The 26,600-nt window shown below is 41.4% G+C and overlaps 1 protein-coding gene across 4 annotated transcripts in view; it reads right to left on the bottom strand.

Annotated features, from left to right (window-relative positions):
- Nucleotides 1-26,600, bottom strand: part of TMOD2 (tropomodulin 2) — a 46,074-nt gene that overhangs the window by 5,215 nt on the left and 14,259 nt on the right. For all 4 annotated transcript variants that reach the window (XR_009051369.1, XM_057722191.1, XM_057722192.1 and 1 more), the window contains exons 3-8: nucleotides 26,385-26,541; nucleotides 21,112-21,234; nucleotides 18,088-18,174; nucleotides 12,056-12,186; nucleotides 10,034-10,141; nucleotides 2,763-2,906 (exon numbers count right to left, since the gene is read on the bottom strand). Coding sequence is in view for 3 of the 4 variants with exons in the window: in XM_057722191.1 (XP_057578174.1) it covers nucleotides 2,763-2,906; nucleotides 10,034-10,141; nucleotides 12,056-12,186; nucleotides 18,088-18,174; nucleotides 21,112-21,234; nucleotides 26,385-26,541 (750 nt within the window). In the remaining variant the exon portion in view is untranslated. The remainder of the gene's footprint in view (nucleotides 1-2,762; nucleotides 2,907-10,033; nucleotides 10,142-12,055; nucleotides 12,187-18,087; nucleotides 18,175-21,111; nucleotides 21,235-26,384; nucleotides 26,542-26,600) is intronic.

The following is a 26,600-nucleotide window of genomic DNA, read 5'->3' as shown; positions in this document are numbered from 1 at the left end:
AAGCTTCATGAGCAACTTTAGCTCAAGACCCAATTTTGAACAGCAGGACTGTATTAGGGACTGAGACCTGAGCTAAGGCCAGGGCTGCCATAGTTATGGCTTATGCCCTAGGGGTGGGCCAAAGGTGCTATCCAAGAGCAGAAGGGGCTCAAAGTGGATGCAGCTGACTGAGAGGGATGACGCAACGCCCCTCTGTTTCCCCTCACAAATCTTAGGCATTTGGAGTCCTAGATTTGGGTAACATACAGGTTAGGCATGCTGCGGTGATAAAAGGATGTAGGAGCTGAAGAAAATTATACTGGGAGGAGGGCATATATAAAAGAAGGGGTGAGAGCCATACAGCAAAGAGCATCTTTCTTTCTTAGCCTGAGTTTTTGTTTTTTTTTATTTGAGATCTTTTGTGTTATATAAACCTAGGGCAACAAATGGGCACCAAAATTTCTTATAATTTGGATATGTTTCCCTTTTTTATTTTAAGTCACTAGATACAAAGGAAAAGAAACAAAAGTTTAAGCATACGGTCCTTCAGATCACCTTTATTAATATGCATCACTGGTTGTTCCTCTCACAGGGGCACCTGATTAAATCACTGCTTGTTTACCTGGAGCCCAGCCATGACAACTCACCCCAGTGCTGGATTCTCAGCAGGTCTTCATTTTGGTGCAGCTGCCTGCTGCAATGATGCTAAATTGGTCTCAACTGCTGGTCCTGCCTAAGGAAACTGTCTTAGAGATTATTTCAAACTCTTCATTATACAGATGAGGAAACTGAGGTCTACTTCTAACAGTCTATGAGTCAATGCAGAAAATTTGGATGGAAGAGAAGTTTTGACTCTGAATTTCCTTCATCGGAATAAAGCAAATAATTTTTCCAGTTGCATCAGAACTTAACGCTCTTTCTTGTCACAATTAAAGAGAAGCCATTTCAGAGGCATATTGGGAGATTAACGTTGAAAAACTACACAGACCCATTCCTAGATAACTGAGGAGGGGAGCTGGGGTTTGATGCTTCAGAGGGATTTAAGAGAGCAAGTTCAGACTTTATATTTCAGGGTCTTCTTCACAAGCATTCTTAAAAAGCTACTTTATTCTAAATTTTCAGGATTTCAGCTCATTTACTAGGTATAAGGTTGCTAGATTTAGTAAATAAAAATATAGGACACAAATTTGAATTTCAATGAAAGCAAATAATTTTTTAGTATAAGTATGTCCCAAATATTTCATGGGACATACTTGTACTAAAAATAATTAATTGCTTATCTGAAATTCAAATTTAACTATTTTATTTGGCAACCCTAACTAGGTAGTATCTTACAAGAAACTGGTAACACTATCTGGAACATTATTGCAGATATGGGGTTTCACAATGGCCTAAACCAACACAGAAAGTTAAACATACTTTGGAATAAGGTATCCACTCTGTCTTAGCTCTCCTGGAAATATTTACTGAGTCCTCTTAACTTCTTCCTGCTATTAGCCTATTTGACATATATCCCTGAGCTATCATTTCTTTTCACTCACTTAATATTTCCCTCTAGCTTGTTTTCCTACTCTCCCACTCCCTAATTTCCCAGCAGCTGGACACACATTAGGATACACAGGAGAGAGCTTCTTGAGTGTGTACAGCCACGTGAGCACATGCCCATGGATTAACTCCACATTTCTGCATGGGAAAGCTGTTTTGATAGTGCAGCCCTTCTAGGCAGGGTGAGGTGAGGGGGCACCTGTCTCCTGGTGGGGTTCCCCTGCTCCCCTGGCGACAAGGCTCAGGAGGAGCTTAGGGGCAGAGGATCTGCACTGAAATAGCCCACTTGTCCTAGTTAGCAAGAAAAAAAAAAAAGAAAAAAAAGAAAGAAAGAAAAGAAAAGAGAAAAAGAGAGTAGAGCTATTCACGGGATCTGCTGGGGGTCTCCAGGCTTAGGCAACAGTCTTGGGTGGGACCTTAGGGCTTTATCAGATCTTGCAGGGTCTAGGCCCCCCCACTGTCCCTCCCATCACCCCACAGAGAAATGCCCTGCTTTCTCCTCTTTCTGGTCCATTCCAGGGCCCTTTATTCCAACTATACAGTGTCTAGACCTCAGATTCACTGAATCCCACTGCAAACACATCCCTGTAGCCAAAGCGGCAGGGCAAGGATCATGCTGAGACCTGGGAGTTGCTGTCTGTGGGCAGGAGCCAGAAACTACAGCAACACTGTGGTTGGCTGTTGGTGGGACGTGGAGAAATGTTGCAACAGAGCTGAGACTGTGATCATACTGTGGGTGTGGCCTACCACTCTAAGCCAGACCATCTTCTAGAACCCCGATTCCTTGGAACAGGCTCTGTGGCCAGCACCAGACAGCAGGAGCCTGGAACGGCTCTTTCGGCTCTGGCAGCCTCCAACCAAGAACAAGCAGTCTGTTTCTGGGTGTGGCTGCTCTGCTTTTTTTCATAGTCCCAGGGAGAGGCATCAGCAAGGCTAGGGCAGGACTGCGCTGAGATTCCTGCTAAGAGGCAGGGATGATGAAGGCTGAACAAAGCAGCTGTCAACACCTCTGCCCCCATCTCCTCTCTTTCTCCTCTCGGGGAGAGCTTTCTGTCTCAGGTTGCCCCACTGTGCACTGTTTAGTTATTAATATGCTCTCCCACACACCCTCCACAGGCCAGAAACTGTCATAATTTACTGGAAAGCCAGAACATCAAATTGAGTCACAGAACTTTGTCTTTTAAGTCCCTCCATTGTGGTATTCCTCCCTTTCACATGGACCCTGTGAGTTAACTCACCTGGTTGTCGATCTTGATCTCTGTCAAGGTGTCATTTTCTTTTAGCGCCTCTACAAGGGCCAGGATCCCAGTACCAGTGATAAAATTGGATTCTATGTTTAGACTTTTCAAGGTCTTATTTACTTTTAGCATATCTGCAAAAGCCTTATTATGTGAAAAAGAAATAATCATTAGGGTTTCTGACGATTTATTTACTAAACTACCCAACCCCACATTAGATATTTTTTATAGTACTTAAAGAAAACCTGAGTTAAATCATACTTTCACCTCCAAGTAACAAAGATAATAATTTAAAAATTCAATAAAAATAGTTCAGTTCAGCAGCTTAAAGTTATGAATTTCACATACCTGCGAAACTAAAAAGAAAAATACTGACATAGAATTAACAACTTTGTTTTATTAAGAACATTAAAAAAAACCACTCCACTGTCATCTGTTATCACTGCCATTTTTTTTTTTTTTTTTTGAGGAAAGGCATTTTAACACTAGGAAAAGTGTAGATAGGCCATAATCTCAGAATTATTTCATTTTTGTCCCTTTTACTATGAACGGATAAAAATTTTTATCATTGACTAGCATTTGGGCACTACTAATTTAGTCATATTATTTCAGGTCATCTATAAATCAGGATTTTTCAAAGATAACTTTTGGAACAAAATCATCACTTAGAGTGGCAGAACTACTGAAGATTCCCAATTCAAGACAGCAGACTGCACACATGTACCTGTCTGCTCCTTTTATTCCCAAAGTTTCCCACTGTCATGAAGTAAAGATATTTTTAAGTGGCTGGAACTCTCACAGTGCAAGAAAACAAAAAAAGAGGGCCATTATTTTGAAGAATTGCTAAAATACAGAAACAGAAAGATTGGCGAAGAAATTGGCACAAAAGTGCCTGAGATGCCAGAGGTATGTTCCGATTAGGGTGTCTCATTAAAGAGCTGCCTTAAGGACAGATGAACCAGCTAGAGCAGATGGAGAGCACACCACCCCTCCCTGCGGTGTCCCTGAAAAAGAGCAACTGCCTGCACAGCCATCAGTGAGAAATCTCCTAGGAAGAGGCTCTAGCGAGGGTGCCAGGTCCTGAGAAAGAAGCAATGCAGAAACTGAGGCACCTCCAGATCTTCCACCAGATACAGTGTGAGAGAAGGGAGAGGAGAGGCGGCCATGCCCAGGAAGGAAATATACTGAAACGTGTCCCTTCCAGGGTGAAGCCCTCCCAACTAGAGCACTTGCAGAAGACTTTCGTGTTGCCTGCCAGCTCCTCGTGCACACACTGCAGAGAAGGCTGCCAATTCATCCACCTGCCTGCTTACAGAAGCACTCACTCATTCATTCCCTCATTCCCTCAAAAGAGACTATGTATCTGGCTTCTACTGTGTGCTAGCAGGAGAGAAAACAAAAATCCCTGTTCTAGGGAGCTTATGTTTGAGCAGGAGGCGAAGAGTCAATAATTAATAAGTAAAATATATGGCCTGTGAGATGGTAACAAACATAAAGGGGCCTTCTTTTTAAGGAAGAGGTCTGTTGGTGAACAAAATCTACATAACTGCAGAGGAAATGGTCCTGATTTACACAAATCAGTTCTGTTCTCTATTTGGAACCATAAACAGGCAACCAGTGATTGCTAGACATATTAGGAAAACCAACATCATGGAAAAGAAAAGCCAAGTTGACTAAACAGAACAACATGCCATATAGGGAACAGAGATTATTCAGAGAACAGAAATATGTAAAACTTCTGGGACTTCCCTGGTGGTCCAGTGTTTAAGAATCCATCTTGCAATGCAGGGGACACCAGTTTGATCCCTGGTCGGGGAACTAAGATCCCACATGCTGCAGGGCTATTGAGCCTGCACGCCCCAACTAGAAAAGCCTGTGTACCGCAAGGAAGAGCCCATGTGCTGCAAGGAAAGATCCCGCATGCTGCAACTAAGACCCAACACAACCAATTAATTAATTAAATAATAAAGTGTACAATTCACTGATTTAAAAAAAAAGAAAAGAAATACATAACACTTCTAATTGTTACTGTCGTCACCCTGCCCCACTTAAAAAAAAAAGAGAGAGAAAGAGAAAACATTGTAGCCACAAAATAAACACTGGCTATTACATGTTACATATATTTTAAAAAAGAGGACAAAGAACAAGAAAAAGTTCTGAAAATTTGTACTACATTGAAATTTTTAAAAATAATGGGAATTTAGAATTATAAAATGATCATGGCTGAAGAGCAAGTTGGTGATCTAGAATATGGAACTGAGGATGTTTTCAAAAATGTAGAGTAAAAAACAAAGAGAAAATACAAGAAAAATGTTAGGAGATATGGAGGAAAGATACAGAAGCTCAACACTCATCTAATCAGAGTTTCAGAAGGATGAAAAAGAAATAGAAAAAAAAAGACAACAGAAAGGAAGAAACTATAAAATAATAGGGAAAAATTTCCCATAGTTGAAGAAAGCTTCAAGTTTTTACATGAAAGAATCTACTGGATGCTCAGCAGATTAAATAAAAAAGACTCATAAGTGGGCACATACGGTGAAATTTCACAACTGCAAGAGAAAAGAGAGAGTCCTAAAAGTTTTTAGGAAGAAACATTTACTCACAAAGGAACAAGAATCAGACCGTCTTTAGTCACCAGATATCAGGCCCATGAGAACACAGATTTATGTATTTATATATCCAGATAATTGTAAATGTTGGTGATAAGTTTTAATTTTTTGGGAGTCAATCTATACACATAACAGAATATGATGACATAAAATGTATAAAGCTCAAATGTGTGAAATGATAGAATAACTACAGTTCAGAGGTAGAAAAGGAAGGAGGAATAGAAGGTAGAGTGAGTACAGAACTGCCCTCATCTTTTCTAACAGAGAATCAAAAATTGTCTAAGATAATATATAAAAAATATAAGTGCCTTTCTACTCTGGTTCCATATTAGAATGACCTGGAAGCTTTAAAAAATATACCAATGCTTGGGCCCCACCCCAGATGAATTAAATCAGAATCTCAGGCTGTGGTCTGGGCGGTTGCTTTTTTTGTTTGTTTTGTTTTTTGTTATTGAAGTGTAGTTGATTTACAACTGCATTGTTGAAAATTAGTCCAGGTGACTAATGTTCAGCCAGGATTGAAAACCACTGTAATTAAAGTCATACAGATAACAATGAGAAGAATGAAAAACAAACTGCTGATAGTGAGCTCTGGGGAGTAGAACAAGGAACTTCTGAACCATTTTAATTGTTTTTATGGAGAAAAAGATACGAAGAAGGAAGAGGAGAAGGAATCCGACTTGGGACAAGAACAGGTTTCAAACCTTGGGTCTATTGACATCTGAAGCTGGAAAATTCTTTGTTGTGGGAGGTTGTCCTGTGTATTGCAGAAGGTTTAGCACCCTCTGAGACCCACGAAATGCCAACAGTACCCCTCCCAGTCATGACAACCAAAAATATCTCCAGACACTGCCAAATGTTCCCTGGAGGGCACACTCATACTGAGTTGAGAATCAGTGGACTAGAAGAATAATCCTGTGTATTAGTTGCCTGAACTACAAGGAAGCTCAAGGATTTGGACTGGTGTTATTGCACACCATGTAAATTAACGTGCATTTATTCAGTGCTAGGTCTTTAGTTAGAATTAAATGTACGCATTTTAATTAGAGCCCCAGAAGGGAATGCATAGGGCCTTTCCTAACAGAGGCTCCAAGTTTGGGGATTTACTTCTATTACTAGAATAACAAAATGTCAGAGCAATTAGGCCTTTGTAAAAAAGTTGCAGGACCTCCTGGCAAGTAGCCACGATCTTGCCAATTTCTTTTAAACTTGAGAAAACACTTTTCTCATAGGGAACTAAACAGGGAGGAGAGACCCAGCCAAACATAACCCCGGGCTGCGGGCCCAGGTTCACTACAGTTCAGCAAATATTTGAGCATCTATTACATGTGCTGGGGATAATAACATTAGTAAAACAAAGACTAGATTTTTTAAAGGTTATATAGATAATTAAAGTAGAAATACATTTTTAATGAGGAGGTTTTGCTTTCTGTACTTTATAGTCCTGTGCAGGAATGCAGCTTGCTGCACTGTCCAAACCCGTAACATGCCAGTGGTAGCCACAGGACACATGTGGCTTTGGAGCCCTTCAAAAGCACCTGTTCTGAATCTAGATGTGTTATAAATATAAAATATGCATTGGATTTCAAAGATGTAGTATGGAAAAAAATACTGTAAAAGACCTCATTACATTTTCACATTACATTTTGAAATCATGATATGTTGGATATGGTGGTTTAAATACATTATTAAATTTAATTTCACCCCCCTTTTTTTTAATGTGGTTACTAGAAAATTTAAAGTTATACATGTGGCTTACATTTGTGGTTCTCATTTTATTTCTGTTGGACAGTGCTGTCCTAAACTTCTGATTTTTATGTGGCATCCCTGTTAATAATACATAACAGCATTTTATTTTTTTTATACATATTTGGGCCTTTTCTCTACATGGGCATTCATTAGCGTGGTAAGTTTCATTAACACTCCCTGCTATAAGTGTGGTTATATGGAATTGCCTGGAGTATGGTAAATTGAATTTGATTACAGGTCACTTAAGTTTGCTTCCTGGCTTGGCCACATGCTGGGTAATCATAGTTAAGTTACTCAAACTCTGAGCCTCAGTTGCCACATCTATAAAATGGGGATAATGTCATCTCACATATACATAGCTGGCCTATATTCACAATAATCCCCACAAGTACTTTGTTGAATCTGTTTCTGAACCTTACATAGAAAAGTCTCTTGAAGCTCTTGCTTTAATGCTGATTTGTAATTCTTAATAGTGAGTTGTTCAGCTATAATCACCGTCTGAATAGCCCTAATGCCTTTGGGGTAATCAACCAACTTACAACCTATAGAAAAGTTCTTTCCTGACTATCACATAGCTGAAAGGGGAACCACCTGGTGTCAGCCAGGTGAGGGCTGGACCATGTGAAGCCTTCCAGGCATAAGGCTGAAAGAGTCTTTTCATACCCTCAAGGAAAACAGTTATTCCTTGCAGTTGTATGGTGTGCTTGTCACATGACATACATTCAGTATATAGTTGTTGCATTAAAAACAGTATCAAATACTCAGCTATAAAAAGGGATGAGATGGAGCTATATGTAATGAGGTGGATAGAACTACAATCTGTCATACATAGTGAAGTAAGTCAGAAAGAGAAGGACAAATATTGTATGCTAACTCACATATACGGAATCTAAAAATGGTACTGATGAACTCAGTGACAAGAACAAGGATGCAGATACAGAGAATGGACTGGAGAACTCGAGGTATGGGGGGGGGGTGAAGGGGAAGCTGAGACGAAGAGAGTAGCACAGACATATATATACTACCAACTGTAAAATAGTCAGTGGGAAGTTGTATAACAAAGGGAGTCCAACTCGAGGATGGAAGATGCCTTAGAGGACTGGGGCGGGGAGGGTGGGGGGGACTCGAGGGGGGGGGAGTCAAGGAAGGGAGGGAATATGGGGATATGTGTATAAAAACAGGTGATTGAACCTGGTGTACCCCCCCAAAAAAAAATTAAAAAAAAAACAGTATCAAAGAGATTATTATATTTGGAATTTAGTAAATAGTCCATTTAGCAAGTCATCTATCTGACCTAGAGTAGAAGTTAGATTATTTACTAGGGTGCTGATAACGAATTATAAACTATTCGCATCCCTGCCATTTTACTGTAAATACATTAAACAGAAATGACAAATCATTTATTTATCCTTTTAGATACTTACATACAAAATATATTATGATATTTTTGCTTTATTGAAAACAAATCTACTAAAGGGCAGAAATTATATAGATAAGAACCCTTAAATTGCTAATTTCATTTACCAATGATCTAGTTCTGCTCTTTTTCTATTTTAATGACAGGTTTCAAATTCAAAACTGCTTTCAACCTACAAATTTAGATACGTAATAACTGCTCGTGAAAACATCACTTCTGTAGCTTAGTCCCTCTTTTACATGACTGCTTATTTCAAATTTGCTGTCGTTATCATGGAAATATTGCTGAGAGGTTGGAGGGCGTGTTCATTCATTCAACAAGTATTTTTCAAACATTTTCCCTGTGCCAGCACCGTGATGGGTAGTCATTACCTTCATGTTGTCCGTTTTTAATGCTATTTTAGATCTTCCAAAAGACATGTTACTGTAAATCACATCATCAAGTCAAGAAAATCTTTATTTCTCTAGCTTGATTCAAGTGCTGAGCATCAGATGCTATCGAAGCACAGGCTGATGCTCAGGCTTCTGACAACTAGCACAGGTTAGCAAACGTACGGCAGTGAGGCACTGCGTGTAGATACAGCATAGCTTGTCGGTTAGGCATCCTGGCTGCGCAACCAGACAGACCTGATGGTGAATCCTGGCTCTGTCCGCCGCTGGCTGTGTTACCTTGGAAAAGTTACTCAGCCTTTCTGAGCCTCAAATTGCTCATTTGTTAGAGTGGGGACTAATACTAGTACATGTCTCACTGTAGTATTATACTGAGGATTAGGTGCGATGACGTGAGTAAAGCACAGAGATCAGTGCTGGATTTACTAATTGCTCAAGAAATGTGAGCTATTAATAGGAGGATTAACCCTGGTGATGACAATGGTAGTAGTATTTACTTGGGTCCAGGCGCTTCCTTATTTTTCTGAATTATCTAAAGTGCATAGAAGGAATAGGGTTTTTGGTTGTTTTTGTTTGTTTGCTTTTTTTTTTTTCTTTTTCATATTCTGGTCAACAGGATAAAACAAAAAACGTTTCAAGATTTGGTTGTTTAAAATATTTTTGAGACATATTAATCCATTTCAAAGATTAAAATGAAATATATGTGACCATGTTTTCATACGGGCCGAGCTCCTGTAGGCTTCTTTTGGGGCGGGGAGGGGGGGGTCTCATAATATCCATGTACTGTGACAGGCTGTTCCTGCAGATGCAAACGGTTCAGAAAATGTGTACTAAGCACAGAACAAACTCTAAATATTTCTTCAGCTAAATATCTAATCTAATCCTGTTTCTTTCTCCTGAAAGTGTAGTGCTAACAAAATTCTAGTGAATTCAAAGTGCCTGACAGTTGGGTTCTTGTTTTACTGTCTCATTGTAACTAATTTTGTTTATTAACTACATAGAAAATAAATTTACCAGACCTGAACATTGTTAACTGATAAAACACATTAAACATAGCTTCTAATGCATGAAATATTTTCATGTTATATTTCTAAGAATTTTACTCACAATTGCCACAGGGTCATTGCTACGGGTTGCAGCCAGGCTGAACTTTTTCACATGAGTATTGGTCTCTAGAGCCTTTGCAAATTCCTTCAAGGTTGGAATTGGAATGTTCTAAGATGAGGAAGACACAGATCATTGATGAATCATTCTGCAGCACCTTCACCCCAAGCGAAGGACCAACAGCTTTTAAATACTTTATATGTTTAGATGCTATCCTCTTTAAAAGACATTCATCACCCATTCTCTAACAATGAACCTATCCCAAGCCAATAGCACCACTTAGTGTCCAACAAGGGAATCTAACACAATGTGACACTCTGGCATCACTTCTGTTTCCCCTACCCTCCAAATCATGCATACACCACACTTTCCTTTTTCCTTCTTTCATTCTTTATATTTTAGCCAGACTGACCTACTAGCCATTCTTTTACTATCCCATGGTCTTTCTTTCATCCATACCTTTAGAAATGCTTTTCCTTTTGCCCAGAAATTCCTTTATTCTTTGCTCTAATTCCTACTCCTCATCTCACCTTCTTGTTTTTTGTTTTTTTAAAGATTTATTTATTTATTTATTTATTTATTTATTTATGGCTGCGTTGGGTCTTCATAGCTGTGCACCGGCTTTCTCTAGTTGCAGTGAGCAGGGGCTACTCTTTGTTGTGGTACAAAAGCTTCTCATTGCTGTGGCTTCTCTTGTTGTGGAGCACAGGCTCTAGGCATGCAGGCTTCAGTAGCTGTGGCACTCAGACTCAGTAGTTGTGGCTTGTGGGCTCTAGAGCATAGGCTCAGTAGTTGTAGCTCACGGGCTTAGTTGTTCCGTGGCATGTGGGATCCTCCTGGACCAGGGATTGAACCTGTGTCCCCTGCATTAGCAGGCAGATTCTTAACCAGGGAAGTCCCACCTCCTTGGCTTATTGGCTCTCCCAGGCAGGATCAAAATTTTCCTTACCTGCAATTCCACAACATTTGGGGGCTGACCACATCATGTTGTAATTATTTGCTTAGTGTTTTTCTCCTAATTTAAGTTCAGAATAAAGACTGAGTGAATCTCACACCCTCTTCTACAGCACTTAGCATAGTACTGAGCACCGGGGAGGCAGATAATACTGGGTGCAGCTAGAGGCTAACGTGAGTTCACAGAGCACTATAGATGAGCTCTGTGACTGTGAGCAACTAGACCTCTTTAAGTCCCACTGAGGATTAAATGAGATAATGAATTTCAAGTATCTAGCAAAGAATATGGCATATAGCAAGTACTCAATAAAAGCCAGTTAATGTTATTAAATGCTAGAAATTGGCCCCATAAGAATGAACAAAAAAGATGTCAGGCAGTGCACTCTCTCTCTCACTCACTTACACACACACACACACACACACTCGTCTTCCCTTCCCTTTGAGAGTGACTCACTGTCCAAGCAGAAGTAACAATGTATGACTTCAGAGAATAGGTCCTAAAAGGCATTGTGGCTTCCAGCTTACTCTCTCTCTTTTTCTCTTGGATCACTTGCTCCGGGGGAAGCCAGCCGTCACGATGTGAGGACACTCAGGGAGCCCTATTGAGAGGTCCACGTGCTGAGAAACTGAGGCCTCCTGCCAACAGCCACATGAGTGCACCATCTTGGAAATGGATCCCTGTGCCCTCGTCAAGCTTTCACACAAATGCAGCTCTGGCTGACAGCTTTACTATAGCCTCATTTGAGACCCTAAGCCACAACAACCCAGCCAAGTCACTCCCAGATTCCTGATACTCAGAAATTATGTGAAATAACAACTGTTCGTTGTTTTGGAGTAATTCATTACTCAGCAATAGATAAATAACACACTGTGTATAACACTAGTACAGTGGTTCTTTTCAAAGAAATCACTCTTTTTTTTAATACATTTCTTTTTGAATAGGATATTGTGCCTCAAAAGCAGTGACTACAAAGCATTTTAAACAGGTGTCAAGCAGGAAATCAGTCATCTCCAGCAAGTTTTCTGACCTCATGATAAATCAAGTCACTGACAACAGTCATAAGAAAATACCTTGATATTGTTGAGGTTGACCTCTTGCAGGCTGGGATCATTGGCTTTCATCTGCTGCAGACTTATTTCCACATTTGTGGGATTGGGTGGTTCTTCAAATACCGGCTTGACCTTTTCACCTTTGACCACATCTAAGATACAAGTTTTAATTTAAAAAACAAAATGTAAGGGCTCTCCTGTAAAAATCAGAGATGACTTCCCCAAAATGACCTTCCTTTCATATGCTCTGATTCCAATAATACTCCAATATCAATGACAGTAAGTTTATTCTCAACTAAGCAAGCATAGGAATGGTGTGGTTCTGAGTTACAGCCTCGAAGGCTGGTGTTTTTCATCTGCAATGAGAAGTCTCAGTGGCTGACGCTTCATGGGGCCCAGAGTGCAGGAGGCCTTACAGCAAACTCCAACCCCCAAAAGAATATCCATGGGTAGTTACTGCTGCTCCATATGGACTTCTTTCAAACTATAATAACCAAACCAAAGAATCTAAGATGCAAAAAAAATAAGTCTCTCTATTTCTCAAACCTTAATTCTCCCCTGGCCCATCCTCTTCTGATTTCTATATTGGAGCTTTAATTTTCAGGATGGTAGGGGAAGAGAAAAAAAAAATAAGAACGGAAGAATTCTTAAAAGCGGTTAACATACAAAGGGTTCACATCCCAATATACACAGAGCTCCTACAAGTCAATAAGACAACCCAATTGAAAATGAACAACCGGGACTTCCCCGGGCGCAGTGGCTAAGAATCTGCCTGCCAATACAGGGGACACAGGTTCGCGCCCTGGTCCAGGAAGATCCTACATGCCGAGCAGCAACTAAGCCTGTGTGGCACAACTACTGAGCCTGTGCTCTAGAGCCCTCAAGCCACAACTACTGAGCCTGCGTGCCACAACTACTGAAGCCCATGTGCCTAGAGCCCGTGCTCCACAACAGGAGAAGCCACCGCAATGAGAAGCCAGTGCACCGCAACGAAGAGTAGCCCCCATTTGCCACAACTAGAGAAAGCCTGAGCACAACAGCGAATACCCAATGCAACCAAAAATAAAATAAATAAATAAATAAATAATTTAAAATTAAAAAAAAAGAAAATGAACAACTGACAATCAAAGGAATTTCTATTAGTCAACCAAAATTATAAAAAGTAAAAATATAAAAAGTAATTAAATTCTGAAATTTAAAAATGAGATACCATTTGATTAGCCAGAAAATGTAAAAAGATAATATTCAGAGTCAGCAACAACGTGGAGGAAAAAGCACCCTCATATATTGTTGGTGGGAATGTAAACTGATACAAATTTTTTGGAAGAGTAATTTAGCATTATCCTATTAAAATATAAAATGTGAATACTTTACAACCCAGCAATTCTACATCTAGAAGTCTAATCTACAGAAAAAAATAGCATGAATTCAGGAAGATATATATTTATGGGTGTTCACTGACATATTACTTGTGACAGCAAAACATGATAAACAAAATGTCCATCAATGCAAAAATGTTAGTTATTGCATAATCACATAATATGATGCTATCTATTCATTAGAAGAATGAGGTAAACCTACAGGTACTGATAAGAGAAGAGAATCACAACTTAAAAAAATGTTAATGAAAAATGAAATACTTGGATATAAATCTAACTATAATATATAGTCTGCATGAAGAAAACTACGAACTTGTACTGAAGGAAATCAAAGAACTAAATGGAGAGATATTTCACGGATAGAAAGATTCAATATTGTCAAGATGTCAGTTCTTCCCCAAATGACCTAGAGATTCAATGCAATCCCAATCAAAATCCCAGAAAGTTATTTTGCAGATACCAAAAAACTGATTCTAAACTTTAAATAAAGAGGTAAAACAGTCGGAATAGTCAACACAATATTGAAAGAGAAGAACAAAACTGGAGAATGGACACTATCCAACTTTAAGACTTAAAGCTATAGAAAGCAAGACAGTGTGATATTGGTGAAAACATACAAATAGAGCAATGGAACAGAATAGAGAGTCCATAAATAGACCCACATAAATATAGTCAACTGATTTCTGACAAAGGAGCAAAGGTAATACAGTGGAGGAAAAACTAGTCTTTTCAACAAATGGTGCTGGAACAACTGGACATCCACATGAAAAAAAAAAGAATCTAGACACAGACCTTATACCCTTCACAAAAATTAACTCAAAATGGACCACAGACCTAAATGTAAAATGCGAAACTACAGAACTCCTAGAAGATAACATAGGATAAAATCTAGATGACCTTGGGTTTGGAGATGAATTTTTAGACACAGCCCCAAGGGCATAATTCATGAAAGGACGAATTGCTAAGCTGGACTGTATTAAAATAAAAAATTTCCACTCTGCAAAAAATACTCTCAAGAGAATGAGGAGATGAACCACAGATTGGGAGAAAATATTTGCAAAAGACACCTGATAGACTCACAGATATAGTCAACAAACTAGTGGTTACCAGTGGGGAGAGGGAAGGGGGAGGTGATCAGGGGTAGAGGGAAAAAACGGTCATTATGGGATTATTTGAAATCATGTGTATGAAACTTTTGAAATTTGTAAAGCACTGTAGAATTTAAAAAAAACTTTCATCCATTAAAAAGTCAGGAAAAAAGATACATCTGATAACAGACATCCAATATATACAAAGAACTCTTAAAACTCAACAAGAAAACAACCTGATTTTAAAAATGGGCCAAGGGGAGGTGGGGAAGGAGAAGCTGGAACAAAGAGAAAGAGTAGTATTGACATTTATATACTACCAAATGTAAAATAGACAGCTAGTGGGAAGCAACTGGCTAACACAGGGAGATCAACTGGATGATTGCTTATGACCTAGAGGGGTAGGATTGGGGGGTGGGAAGGATGCTCGGGAAGGAGGCTCAAGATGGAAGGGACATGGGGATATATGTATAAGTACAGCTGATTTGCTTTGTTGTACAGCGGAAACTGGCACAACAGTGTAAAGCTATTATACTACAATAAAGATCGAAAAAAAATTAAATTAAATTAAAATGGGCCAAAGAACTTAACATATATCTCACCAAAAAAGATATACAAATGACAAATACACATATGAAAAGATGCTCCACATCATATTTATCAGGGAAATACAAATTAAAATAATGAGATACCACTACACACCTATTAGAGTGACCAAAATCTGAACACTGGTGAAACCAAATGCTGGTGAGGAAGTGGAGCAACAGGAACTCTCGTTCTTTGCCAGTGGGAATCCAAAATGGTACAGCCATTTTGAAAGACAGTTTTGTGGTTTCTCACGAAACCAAATATCTTACTGTAAGATCCAGCAATCATGTTCCTTGATATTTACCCAAAGGAGCTGAAAATTTATGTCCTATTCAAAACCTGAACACAGATATTTATAGCAGCTTTATTCATAATTTCCAAAATTTGGAAGCAACCAAGATGTCCTTTTGTAGGTGAACTGATAAATAAACTTTGGTATATCCAGATAACAGAATATTATTCAGTGTTAAATTATCTAGGGGCTTCCCTGGTGGCGCAGTGGTTAAGAAGCCGCCTGCCAATGCAGGGGACATGGGTTCAATCCTTGCTCCAGGAAGATCCCACATGCCTCGGAGCAACTAACCCCGTGCGCCACAACTACTAAGCCTGTGCTCTGGAGCCCACAAGCCACAACTACTGAGCCCACGTGCTGCAACTACTCAAGCCCGCGCACCTAGAGCCTGTGCTCCACAACAAGAGAAGCCACCACAATGCAGAGTAGCCCTCCATCCCGCTCTACCCAATGAAGAGTAGCCCCCACTTGCCACAACTATGAATAGCCCACGCGCAGCAACGAAGACCCAATGCAGCCAATAAATTAAAAACACATAAAATTTAAAAAAATAAATAAATTTATAAAAAAGAAATGATCTTATCACTACCATATGACTCAGCAATTCCACTACTGGGCATATGTCTAAAAAAAAACTAAAACACTAATTCGAAAAGATACATGCACCCTAATGTTCATAGCAGCGTTACTTACATTTGCCAAGATATGGAAGCAACCTAAGTATACACAACAGATGAATGGATAATATATATTGAATACTACTCAGCTGTAATAAAGAATGAAATCCTACCATTTATAACAACATGGATGAACCTGGAGGGTATTATGCTAAATAAAATAGAGAAAGACAAATACTATATGATGTCACTTATATGTGGAAGCTAAAAAAGAAAACAAATTAGTGAGTATAACAAAAAGGACAGACTCACAGATACAGAGAACAAACTAGTAGTTACCAGTGGGGAGAGGGAGGAGGCAGGGCAAGACAGGGGTAGGGGATTAAGAAGTACAAATTCTTATGTATAAAATTGATAAACTACAGGGATATATTATACAACACAGGGAATATAGCCAATATTTTATAATAACTATAAATGGACTATAACCTTTAAAATTGTGAATCACTATGTCATAAACCTGTAACATATAATATTGTACATTAACTATATCTCAATTAAAAAAAGAAATGATTTATCAAGCCATGAAAAGAAATAGAGCAACCTTAAATGCATATTACTGAGTAAAAGAAGCCAGTCTGAATAGACTACATACTGTATGATTCCAACTATATGATATCCTGGAAAAGGCAAAATGATGGAGACAGTTAAAAGATCAGGGGTTGCCAGAGGTTAGCAGGGAAGAAGTAAAAAGGCAGAGCACAGAGGAATTTTAGTGCAGTGAAAATACTCTGCCTGATACTGTAATGGTAGAAACATGTCACTCTACATTTGTCCAAACCCAGAGAACGTACAACCCCAAGAGTGAGCCCAAATGTAATCCGTGGACTCGGTGATAATGATGTGTCGATGTAAGTTCATCAACTGTAACAAATGTACCACTCTGTGCAGGAGGCTGATAATGGGACAGGCCATGCATGTGCAAGGGAAGGGGGTGTGTAGAATATCTCTGTACCTTTCTCTCAATTTTGCTGTGAACATAAAACTGCTCTAAAAAAATAAGGTGTTTTAAAAAGTCAATAATATTGCGTGTGTATGTATGTGTATGTATAAAAGACCAGAAGGTTATGCACCAGACATTTAATGACAAACACGTTGTCAGAATGTTACCCTTTGATACTGAAATTAAAAGAGTGAACATTTTTCATCTCTATGCATAATAAATCAGAAGGAAAATAAAAGGAATACTGCTCACTGTCTGGGCAAATTACCAGTGTAAACAGGGGTTGATAAATATACTGCTGAGACTTGGAGCGCTGCCCAAATCATGGGAGACTAAAATATAATTCATCTAAGAAAAGCTGTGATCGTCTATGAGCTTTCATAGCACCTGGACCACACTGTACGGAAACCACCTGATTATTGATCTGTCCCTCCTATGGACAGATAACTTCTTTTGGGCAGGACCCATCTTTTTTCCCTTTGTACCTAAGCCCAGAACATTCCTGACACAGCAGGTATTTAGTAAATGACTGATGAATGAGTAAGTGAGAGAGTACATGTCTCTAGAATATGGTGACATAGAAGATAGTGGTTTGCAATGTTCTAATCCAGCAAGTCCATGCCAGTGTGTTTCTCATGCTCTCTGGAGGAAGAGGGTATTCAAATTATAATGACAGGCATCTATTACTGAGACAAAAGGGCACTTGAATAGAGAAGGAAACTTATGGAAGATACTGTAGTTAATTAAAACATTGTTAGGAACATAAAACTCTGCATTCTGTGTTAAGCAACCTTTTCATCAGTAATTTCCTCTTTTGACTGAACAGACCTATCAATAGAGTGTGTTCTGGGCAAAACACGCTGATTGGTACTAGTTACACTGCCAGACAGAGCTCCCAGTATTGGCTACTCTAGTCTGGTCTGCTGCTCAGAGCCCTGTGATCCTTGGTGAACTGACAAAATCCAACCTTCAAAGCCTAAAAGAATTCTGGACTAAACAGGGGGCCCAGCCAACAGGTCTTTTTCCCACCAGCAACACCCAGAGGCTGCCAAGTTTCATAAAACCACAGGTTTCATGTCAACTCACTTCTCACAGGCCCTTTGCCACCTTTCGTGCTGCCTGTTTCCTCATCAAACTTGGGATTGTTGAGCAAATTGTGTACTCCAAGAACAGCTGAAAGCAAAGAAAATCAGTGAATAAAACTTAAGTTTGAGAAAGCGTGTTCAGATGTCCACATTGTTAATTTGCCCCTCGAAGAACAATTCTTCATATCATAAAAATAAGTCTCTAGACCCCTCTTGCTTTGCAAAGTGCATGACATAGGCATAATATTAAATAAGCTTATTTAAAAAAAACCCTCCTCCCAAGACCACTAGTAATCTTCATATGTCTTTCTACATCTATATATGTGGAATCATATAGGATCTGAGGGACAATGGTCTGGTTATAGCTCCAAACTGAAAATCTGCATAGACATCCTGGCTAGAAAGATTTATCCCTCATGTTTTCTCATCTGTAAAATGTGAACATAGGACTGAGTCTAAGGATATTTTAAGATATAGACTACAACATGTAGTTTTTCCAGAGACAAAGAGCTGAAAGATCATGGGCCTCTTTCAATGTAAGCCTCCTCATCTTTCCCATCTCTCAGTACCAAAAAAGGTGGTTCTTTTCCCGTCTAGAGCACCCCAGGGTGGGGAATAAGAGATGTCAACAATAAAAGGTCAGATAAGCAGGCTGAGAATTTGAGTCTCCTGTGCTACATGGAACTTGCACCAGGGGGCAGTGCAGAATGCAGGAGACAGCATTGGGGTGACACTGAGCACGCTCTAACGGCAACTGCCCAGCTTTCCCTTTGCTAATGAAATTCCAGGTGAGAAATTACAGGTGGCCGCCTGGGGAAGGATCCCAGAGTAGTCTGCCAACAGGTGGCAGAGGCGCACCTCTAAGCTCCTCATCCGCTATAATCTACATCTTAAAAGAGCCGAGAAAGAGCAAACGTTCAGAACCAGCGAGTCTGGGGGTTTAGAGTGGCAGTCAGGAGCAGTTAGCCAGCGTTTAAATCCTGACTCTGTCGTGCACTATCTGTATGACCTGTGAAGTTGTTAAATGCCTCTGAGCCTCAGTTTCCCCATCTGTAAAATAGGGATAATAATTACACTTTACATATTACAAAGGTTAAGTGACTTCCTATGTGTTAGGCACTGTTCTAAGTGCTTTACAAATTCTTGTCAAGTAAATAAGAATTTGTCACTGTGTTTCTGGCATCATCTAAGGAGAAGATGCCCTGTGTGATAAACACAGGCCACTGATACCATCAACAAACAAATCTCGGTTTGGTCCCATACTCACTAAGCAACTTCTGATAATAATTTGGCTCCCATTGCCAAGTTTTAATTTTTGTTTTATCTGTTTTCTGTGAACCTGGCTAGTGGATCAGCCCCCAGTGCCCCCTGCCCAACCCGACTGCTCCTATGTACACTGACGAGATCAAATCTCTAGGCCAATGGAGCTGAGAACTAGGCTCTGGGTGATGACCAGACTGAGATACAGCCACTATGGGCCATGCCGTCTTGGAGGTCAACTTCTGTTCCCTGGATGAACTGTCTGCATTTCTGCTCTTGATCTGCCATAGTAACATGGGCAAGGCATTAGTACTCTTTCTTATCTAAATATTAAAGACTGTCAGCCCATCCACTCATGGGCTACTTTTGATCTACCAGACAGATACACCCTAGAGAAGATGCTGCCACCAGCTGGGCTTCCTCCCGAGTCCCCAGGGAGCACATGATGAGGAAGGGAGGCTGAGTAGAGATGAACAAGACAGTTTTCTCTCGGGACTACTCCCCCCGTTTTATCATATGAAGTTCAGGATCTAGTATCTTCCAAATAATTGGCGTTTTTTTCTTTCTCCTTTCTTGGGCATTTCCTGGAATTTCAAGCCCAGTCCTGCATTCTCCCTCTGGGCAATTCCAGTAGAGACCTTGAGGCTTACCCTTGGGAAGAGCAGTAACCATAACAGGATCCCTCCACAGCAACCACAGGGCTGAGAAGAATGGTCACTGCAAAGCACCTTTTTAACTGTGTGATGCAAGAGCCTCAACTCCTGCAGTGACTTCTGAGAGGGGTTCAAATATGTGAGCTTAATATCAACCGCTGATACCATCACAGAAGGAATGAAAATGTAGCTGAGATGGTTGGCATGCTATTAGAATAGGGGATAGCTGGTTCTCCTGGGAGGAAGGAGATTATTACTCATGTTATCCAATTGAATAACAATGTGAGAATTCTTGCCAAAGCTGTGGACTGTTTTTCAAAGCACCTCTATCCAGTGGGGACATAATGACCCTAATAATCCAAATTTCCATCCAATTAGTACAAAAATATGCTGGTATATGTATGGAATCTTTTTCAAAGGAAATATAAGAGATGGGAGGGGGCTTAGATAACTTGGGTGAGAGATTTAATTACATATTCTTTTGTACTATTTGGGTTTTCTTCTATCTGCATGTATAACCAATTCACATAATAATGATAAGTATTATTATTATATTGTTGCTATTATTCTGAAAACTAGGAAAAAACGAGCAGGTTGGGCTGACTATGGATTTACTTTACTGGGGAAATGTAACAGTAAATTGGTCCTGTTCCATGGTTAGGCTAACAGACTTCTTAGTGGGAATCAAAATGGAACAGTGACTGTGGGGAAGAACAAGAAACTTTGTGATGGAAATGGAAATTTTGTGATGATGAAATACCAAAGATGAAACTCTTTAGAAAGCATAAGGGCTGTTATTACTTAAGTTCTCAATGCTCCTTCACATTTATTCTCTTTGATTTCTCACAGTAACTCTAGAATTTTGTAGGATAGGTATTATTGGGAGCACTTTACAGCTGAAATATGATTTTACATCTTACAGCTGAGATATAGCAAAATGGTTGCTCAGAGAGATTAAGTCACCTGCATCCAGCCTGATACCTCTCTAAGGGCTAAAGTCAACCTGGTATCACAGTAACAATTAACAGTTACACAGGCGCGCACCAGGGGGTGAGTGTATGTCTGGAGGTCACAGAGCCAGACAGGAAGGTTTCCCAGAGCTGAGGACTAACCTGCAAGATCGTAGAGTTCAGTGTCAGAGGCGCTGGCCAAAGCTTCTTCCAGTTCTGGGTCGAGGGTCACTTTTTCTTCTTTGCGAGTTTCTATAGGCTTTTCTTTGGGGATAAAGACTCTCCCTTTAAATCAGAAGAAACAAAAACCATTGTGTGCTGTTGCCTTGCTGTAGGGTGAGTGAACTAACCAGAGAATGTGCAGCTCTCACCATTAAGAGCTGAAGCATTAAACCATTGCCTATCTAACTGGGATTCCTTACTTTCTGGGATGATGCCAATATCAGTAATCCACTATTAGAGGAAGGGAGGTCAAGGGAGGAATCCTGCGTTCTGCAACACAGAGACCTGAGGAGGCAGAGAGGGAAACAGTGGCTTCCACCTCCCTATCATGGGCAGCAGTGCCCTTAGACCTGGGCAAGAGGGGCCCTGCCATGGGCCCTGTGCTCTGGTCTCCTCTGGAGGTACCCTCCTCCCCGCTGCCTGCACCCTACCAAGGGAGGAGTTATAGGGACAATGGGATGTTTCCATCCAGAATACAGGCCACCCGCTAGACTATTCCCCAGGCACCTGGGTCCCTGAAATTCCCTGTCAAAGAGCCCTGAATCTGCTTCCAGGCCTGCATGAGTCCCTTCCCCATGTCCATCCTCCTGAAGGCAGGCCACACTGTCAGGTGTGCACCCACAGGCCAACGGGAGGCTGTGAATAAGTATGGATGAGGCTTGGATATGTAGACTGGGGTGTCAACCACGGTGCTTGAGGCCTTGGCAGTGTAGGATGGACCCATATCCCTATGTGGAAGTCCAAGAATATTGGCCTAGGTAGGAGGACGGCACACATTTTAACAGTTTGCTAGCTTTTAAATATTTCTAAAAACGGCACATGGACGTCTATTTGTGTTCTTGCCTTGCACCCTGCAGACGGGGTCGGGGGGCAAATGCATCCAGACAGCCCCTCGGGGGCTCCTGAGGGACAAACTGATGATCCCCCTCCTAGAGTTCTCCTCCTACCAACTGAGATTGCAGGCAACCAGGATGCTATATCTAGCTAGGGTCACTTGACTAGTGTAGTGACCTGGGGATACAGCCACCTTTTTAGAGCACAGCACGGTCAGCCTGACTCACGAGGAAAAATCAAGAGTCGTCACACTTAGAGACGTGGAAGTCTGAGCAGCAACAAACACACTGTGCTTCCCACGCATGCCTTCTCTGCCACCGTCTCCCACTTCATCCTGTCTGTGTGATTCCATTTTTTTTGTCCCCTACTCACTTCTGAATGTGCTGAAATCTACAGCACCCCCTCCCCACCAGCCCAAACCTCTGGACTGATGATCACGCAGCTGGGAAGATGGCACGTGACCTGCTCCTAACTTCCAGCCAGACCAACATGCCCGCATCCCACGTGTGCGATGGCTCATCAAGCTAACCCCAGGCCACTCCAGAGCCAGCACAGGACACTCCAGACCTACTCACACTCTTTTCCAGTTCCTCCCAGCTTTGACTCTTGGTTTCCCTCTTTGTGGGAGCCACTCTTACCTCTTGGCATGATCCTTGAAATTGGCCTCCTCCATTCTGATCGCTGGAGTTCCCTAAAGACTCACCCCTCCATTGCTTCTCCTCTCTGTCACCTTAGAACACAGGTGGCTCCAGCTTCAGTTAGTCAGGACCCAAGCTCTTGCCAGGTCTCCTGGGCTAGCCTGGCCTTCCCCACTCTCGTGGGAAAGGAAAGGGTCAAAACCCATGTCAAGTCCTCCCTCATGAAAACTCTCAGGAGACTCTCCTGCTTACAGGGCTGCATATTTCCTGCTGGTTTCCCAGACCTTCAAAGGGTTGGATACATAAACAGGGGCCAGGCAGAGCTGGGCACCCCAAAGAGGCACCACTGCTGTGGTCAATCTGGGCTGTCCCGACCACAAGGTCTCTATCACTGACCATCACAGAAGCTGCCACATTTCCCAGAAAGAAGGGAAATTCACTGGGAAAGAAGACAGGAGAATAGCCAGAGAAAAGAAATGGAAAAAAAAAATCAATCAATCAATCAATCAATAACATCTCAGACACTGAAGCTCCTCCCAGACTTCTGTGTAGTGTTTGCAGCCTGAAGCATTTTCTTTCTGGGGCCAAGATCTTGGATCCAGAGTCAAAATAGGGTTTCTGAGTTCCTAACTCCTGGTACTGTTTAGGATTACTCTGAACTCTAGGTGCACAGGTGGCCCAGCTATCAGTATTCAGGATAACTGCTACTACATATCCATTCCCGGGCTCCAACTGAGCAACAAGTTCTAAATGAATAACGCAGCCCAGGAACCTGAGGGCCCAGGGCACCTGATATCAGAACTAAGGCTGGGCAGCCCCTCTCCCAAGGCCCTCACCACCGCCTCCCACTGCTCCTGCACCACTGCTGTCCTTCCAGGGGCCCTGCACATGTCTCACTCTGATCCTTCTGCTCTTTCTGGAAAACTTGCTCTCCGCTCACTTAGCTCAATCGTGGTGCTTCTCAGCCTTCTCCTAAGCTGCCCTGTGCAGCTGTACACACCTTCTGGACCCCCATTTATTACTCTGCTCCTGCACTCCTAATGCCCTAAGAAGCATCTGTAGATTAATCTGGATCAGGAGATGATTTCCCATAGCTGTTCCTCAGACCTCTGCTCTGAGAACAGAAGACAACAGCTTTCCTCTTAATATTCTTTCACCACCCTAATCCTGGATGTTCAATGGAATTTTATTGAAGGTTTGACATTATCATTTATTTTTTCCTTCACAATTAAATTAGTTTAACAATAACCATGCTGCCATAAAAACAGCCCCATATTTCTACTGCAGTCATCGGTTATTTGCCCAGTTTGTCACTGCCCGATTTTACTTTCTTAACAAAATGATGTAATAAGCGGTACACGAGCCATTGGATGTGCACGATGCAGAGGAGCTACGAGGCTGCACAGAGAAGGCAGCCGCCGAGCAGCTGACGCTCCTGCTCCCTGTGGCCGCGGCACGAAAGCTTAGAGGTGGCATTCGTTCCAGTCCACGCTGATCCAGTGCCTCCACTGTGTCAGCGTCTGTGCCAGGACGCAAGAGACACAGCCCCACTGCTGAGCTCAATCTCACATGGGAAACACACACAACCCAGAGGAAGTAAACAAAAGGATGAATGCTGTCGCAGTGCTAGGAAAGCAATTAAACGGGTGTCGTGATAGAAGGGGTCTGTTTTAGACAGAGAGGTCAGGGAAAGCTGGAGGCCTGGACATTTAAGCTGGGACTTTCAGGAGGTGAAAAACGTAGATGTAGGTCAGAGCGAAGAAGACCCTGAAATGGGAGAAGAACTGGGCAGATTTGCGGAACGGAGTGAGGACAGTGGGGCTGAGGCTTAGGGAGGGTAGGAGAGATGCAGTCAGAGAGGTGGGCAGAGTAAGCTCTCCCACCACTCTGAGGACCATGGCAATGATTTGGGACTTTAAGCAGGGAAGTGACATGATCTGACCTGTGTTTTCAAGAAGACCGTAGTTGCCATGAGGTTATCAGTGATTCCAGTTGTATCTTTAGTCACTGTTTATAGATGAGGAACCTGGACAGGAGATTGGTATCCACTTTTCCTCTAAAAGGGAGCTCAGGGTGGGGAGCTAGGGAAGAGGATTTTCCTTGTCTTAATGTTAAGCTCACTCTCTGCTGGAGAAACATCAGGCCTTTCCAGGTGTATCAGAGTGTTTCCTGCAGGACAACACACTCCTTGAGGTCAGGGCAGGGTCTTATTCCCTGTGGTCCCAGCACCTGGCACAGGGCTGCAGCCAGGAGGTGGCTGATACATGCTGGATGAACAGATGATTGACTGCACTGGCTTCTAATGGTAGCATCTCAGGGAAGAGAGGGAACACCTAGGCCTGGAGTAGGCTCCTGCAGCAGGGAAAGCCCCGGGCTAAGAGGAACATGCCAGTGCGATGAGACCCTCCTTCAAGTCCGACACTACTTTAGACTTCCAAAACTTCTTTAGAGCTTAAGATTTATTTTTACAAAACTAATTTGAGTACCATCACACTCTAAGTATTCAGTTAATTAGCCTACATATTCCTTTTTGCCCCCTTACTCAAGAAGATTATTTTTATAAATTACCAGCCTTTCCAGGGGGCGCAGTGGTTAAGAATCTGCCTGCCAATTCAGGGGACATGGGTTAGATCCCTGATCCGGGAGGATCCCACATGCCACGGAGCAACTGAGCCTGTGTACTGCACCTACTAAAGCCAGAGCACCTAAAGCCTGTGCTCCACAACAAAAGAAGCCACTGCAATGGGAAGCCCGTGCAGCTCAACGAAGAAGAATAGCCCCCCTCCTATCACACCACAACTAGAGAAAGCCCTTGCGCAGCAATGAAGACCCAAGGCAGCCAAAAATAATACATACATAAATGAATAAAATATCTTTTAAAATGTGAAAAAAAATTATGGTTACCTGTGTTTCAGAAGGCAGATTCATACCTTTCTAATGACAATTTTCTTTCTTTTGAACTGGCAGCATTTTTTTTGTGTGTGCTTGCTAATCAGATCTTTAATTTCTCTGCACAATATTCTGTGCTTTTTTTAGATTTTATTGAAGTATAGTTGATTTACAATATTGTATTAGTTTTAGGTGTATAACATAGTGATTCAATATTTTTACAGATTAATTCCATTTAAAGTTATTATAAAAGAATGTTTATATTTCCCTGTGCTGTACAATACATCCTTGTTGCTTACTTTTTTATTTTATACATAGTAGTTCGTGTTTCTTAATCCCATACCTCTATCTCACCCTTCCTCTCCTCCCTCTCCCCTCTGGTAACCACTAGTTTGTTCTCTATATCTGCAGCCTTCATATTCTGCCATGGTTCTTCCTCTTCTTTTTTTTTTTTTTTTAATTAATAAACTTAATTTCTGGAGCAGCTTTAGGTTAGCAGAGGAAACTACAGACAGTCCCTGTGTCCCACACCCCACCCCCTAGTCCTTACACTCACAACCTCCTCTCTAATGACAGTCTGCAGCACAGTGTACATTTGTTACAAATGATGAACCTACAGTGACAACATTATCACCCCAAATCTACAGATTACATTAGGGCTCACTCTTGGTGGTGTACAGTCTGTGGGTCCAGACAATTAAACACAGACATATATCCACCAGCCAAGATTCTTTTTAATCCTGAATCCAGTTCATGGGCTTATTTCCCACTTTCAGGCCAGTTCCCTTGCATGAGCTTCCACCACAATACCTTAGGAAAACCTACATCCCCAGCTGCTACCTGTGGTCTTACCTTTCTTTTCTCCAGTGAAGGGCACAAAGTCTTCCCTGTCTTTCTGTTCTAAAGCCTCCTTTTCCAGGTACATGAGGAGATGCTCGCGGTCAAACGGGCCAGTGGCTGCTTTCTGTGTCTGGTCTTTCTGTCGGAATCCAGCAGGCAGCAGTGCGCTCTGACAAGACAGAGGTGTGAGCAGGAAGGAAGGTGTCTGCCCAGCTGACACTTGTTACG

The sequence above is a fragment of the Hippopotamus amphibius genome, chromosome 2 (genome assembly GCF_030028045.1).
Source record: "Hippopotamus amphibius kiboko isolate mHipAmp2 chromosome 2, mHipAmp2.hap2, whole genome shotgun sequence".
NCBI classification, from domain to species: Eukaryota; Metazoa; Chordata; class Mammalia; order Artiodactyla; family Hippopotamidae; genus Hippopotamus; species Hippopotamus amphibius.
This window is presented reverse-complemented; position numbering and strand designations above follow the sequence as displayed.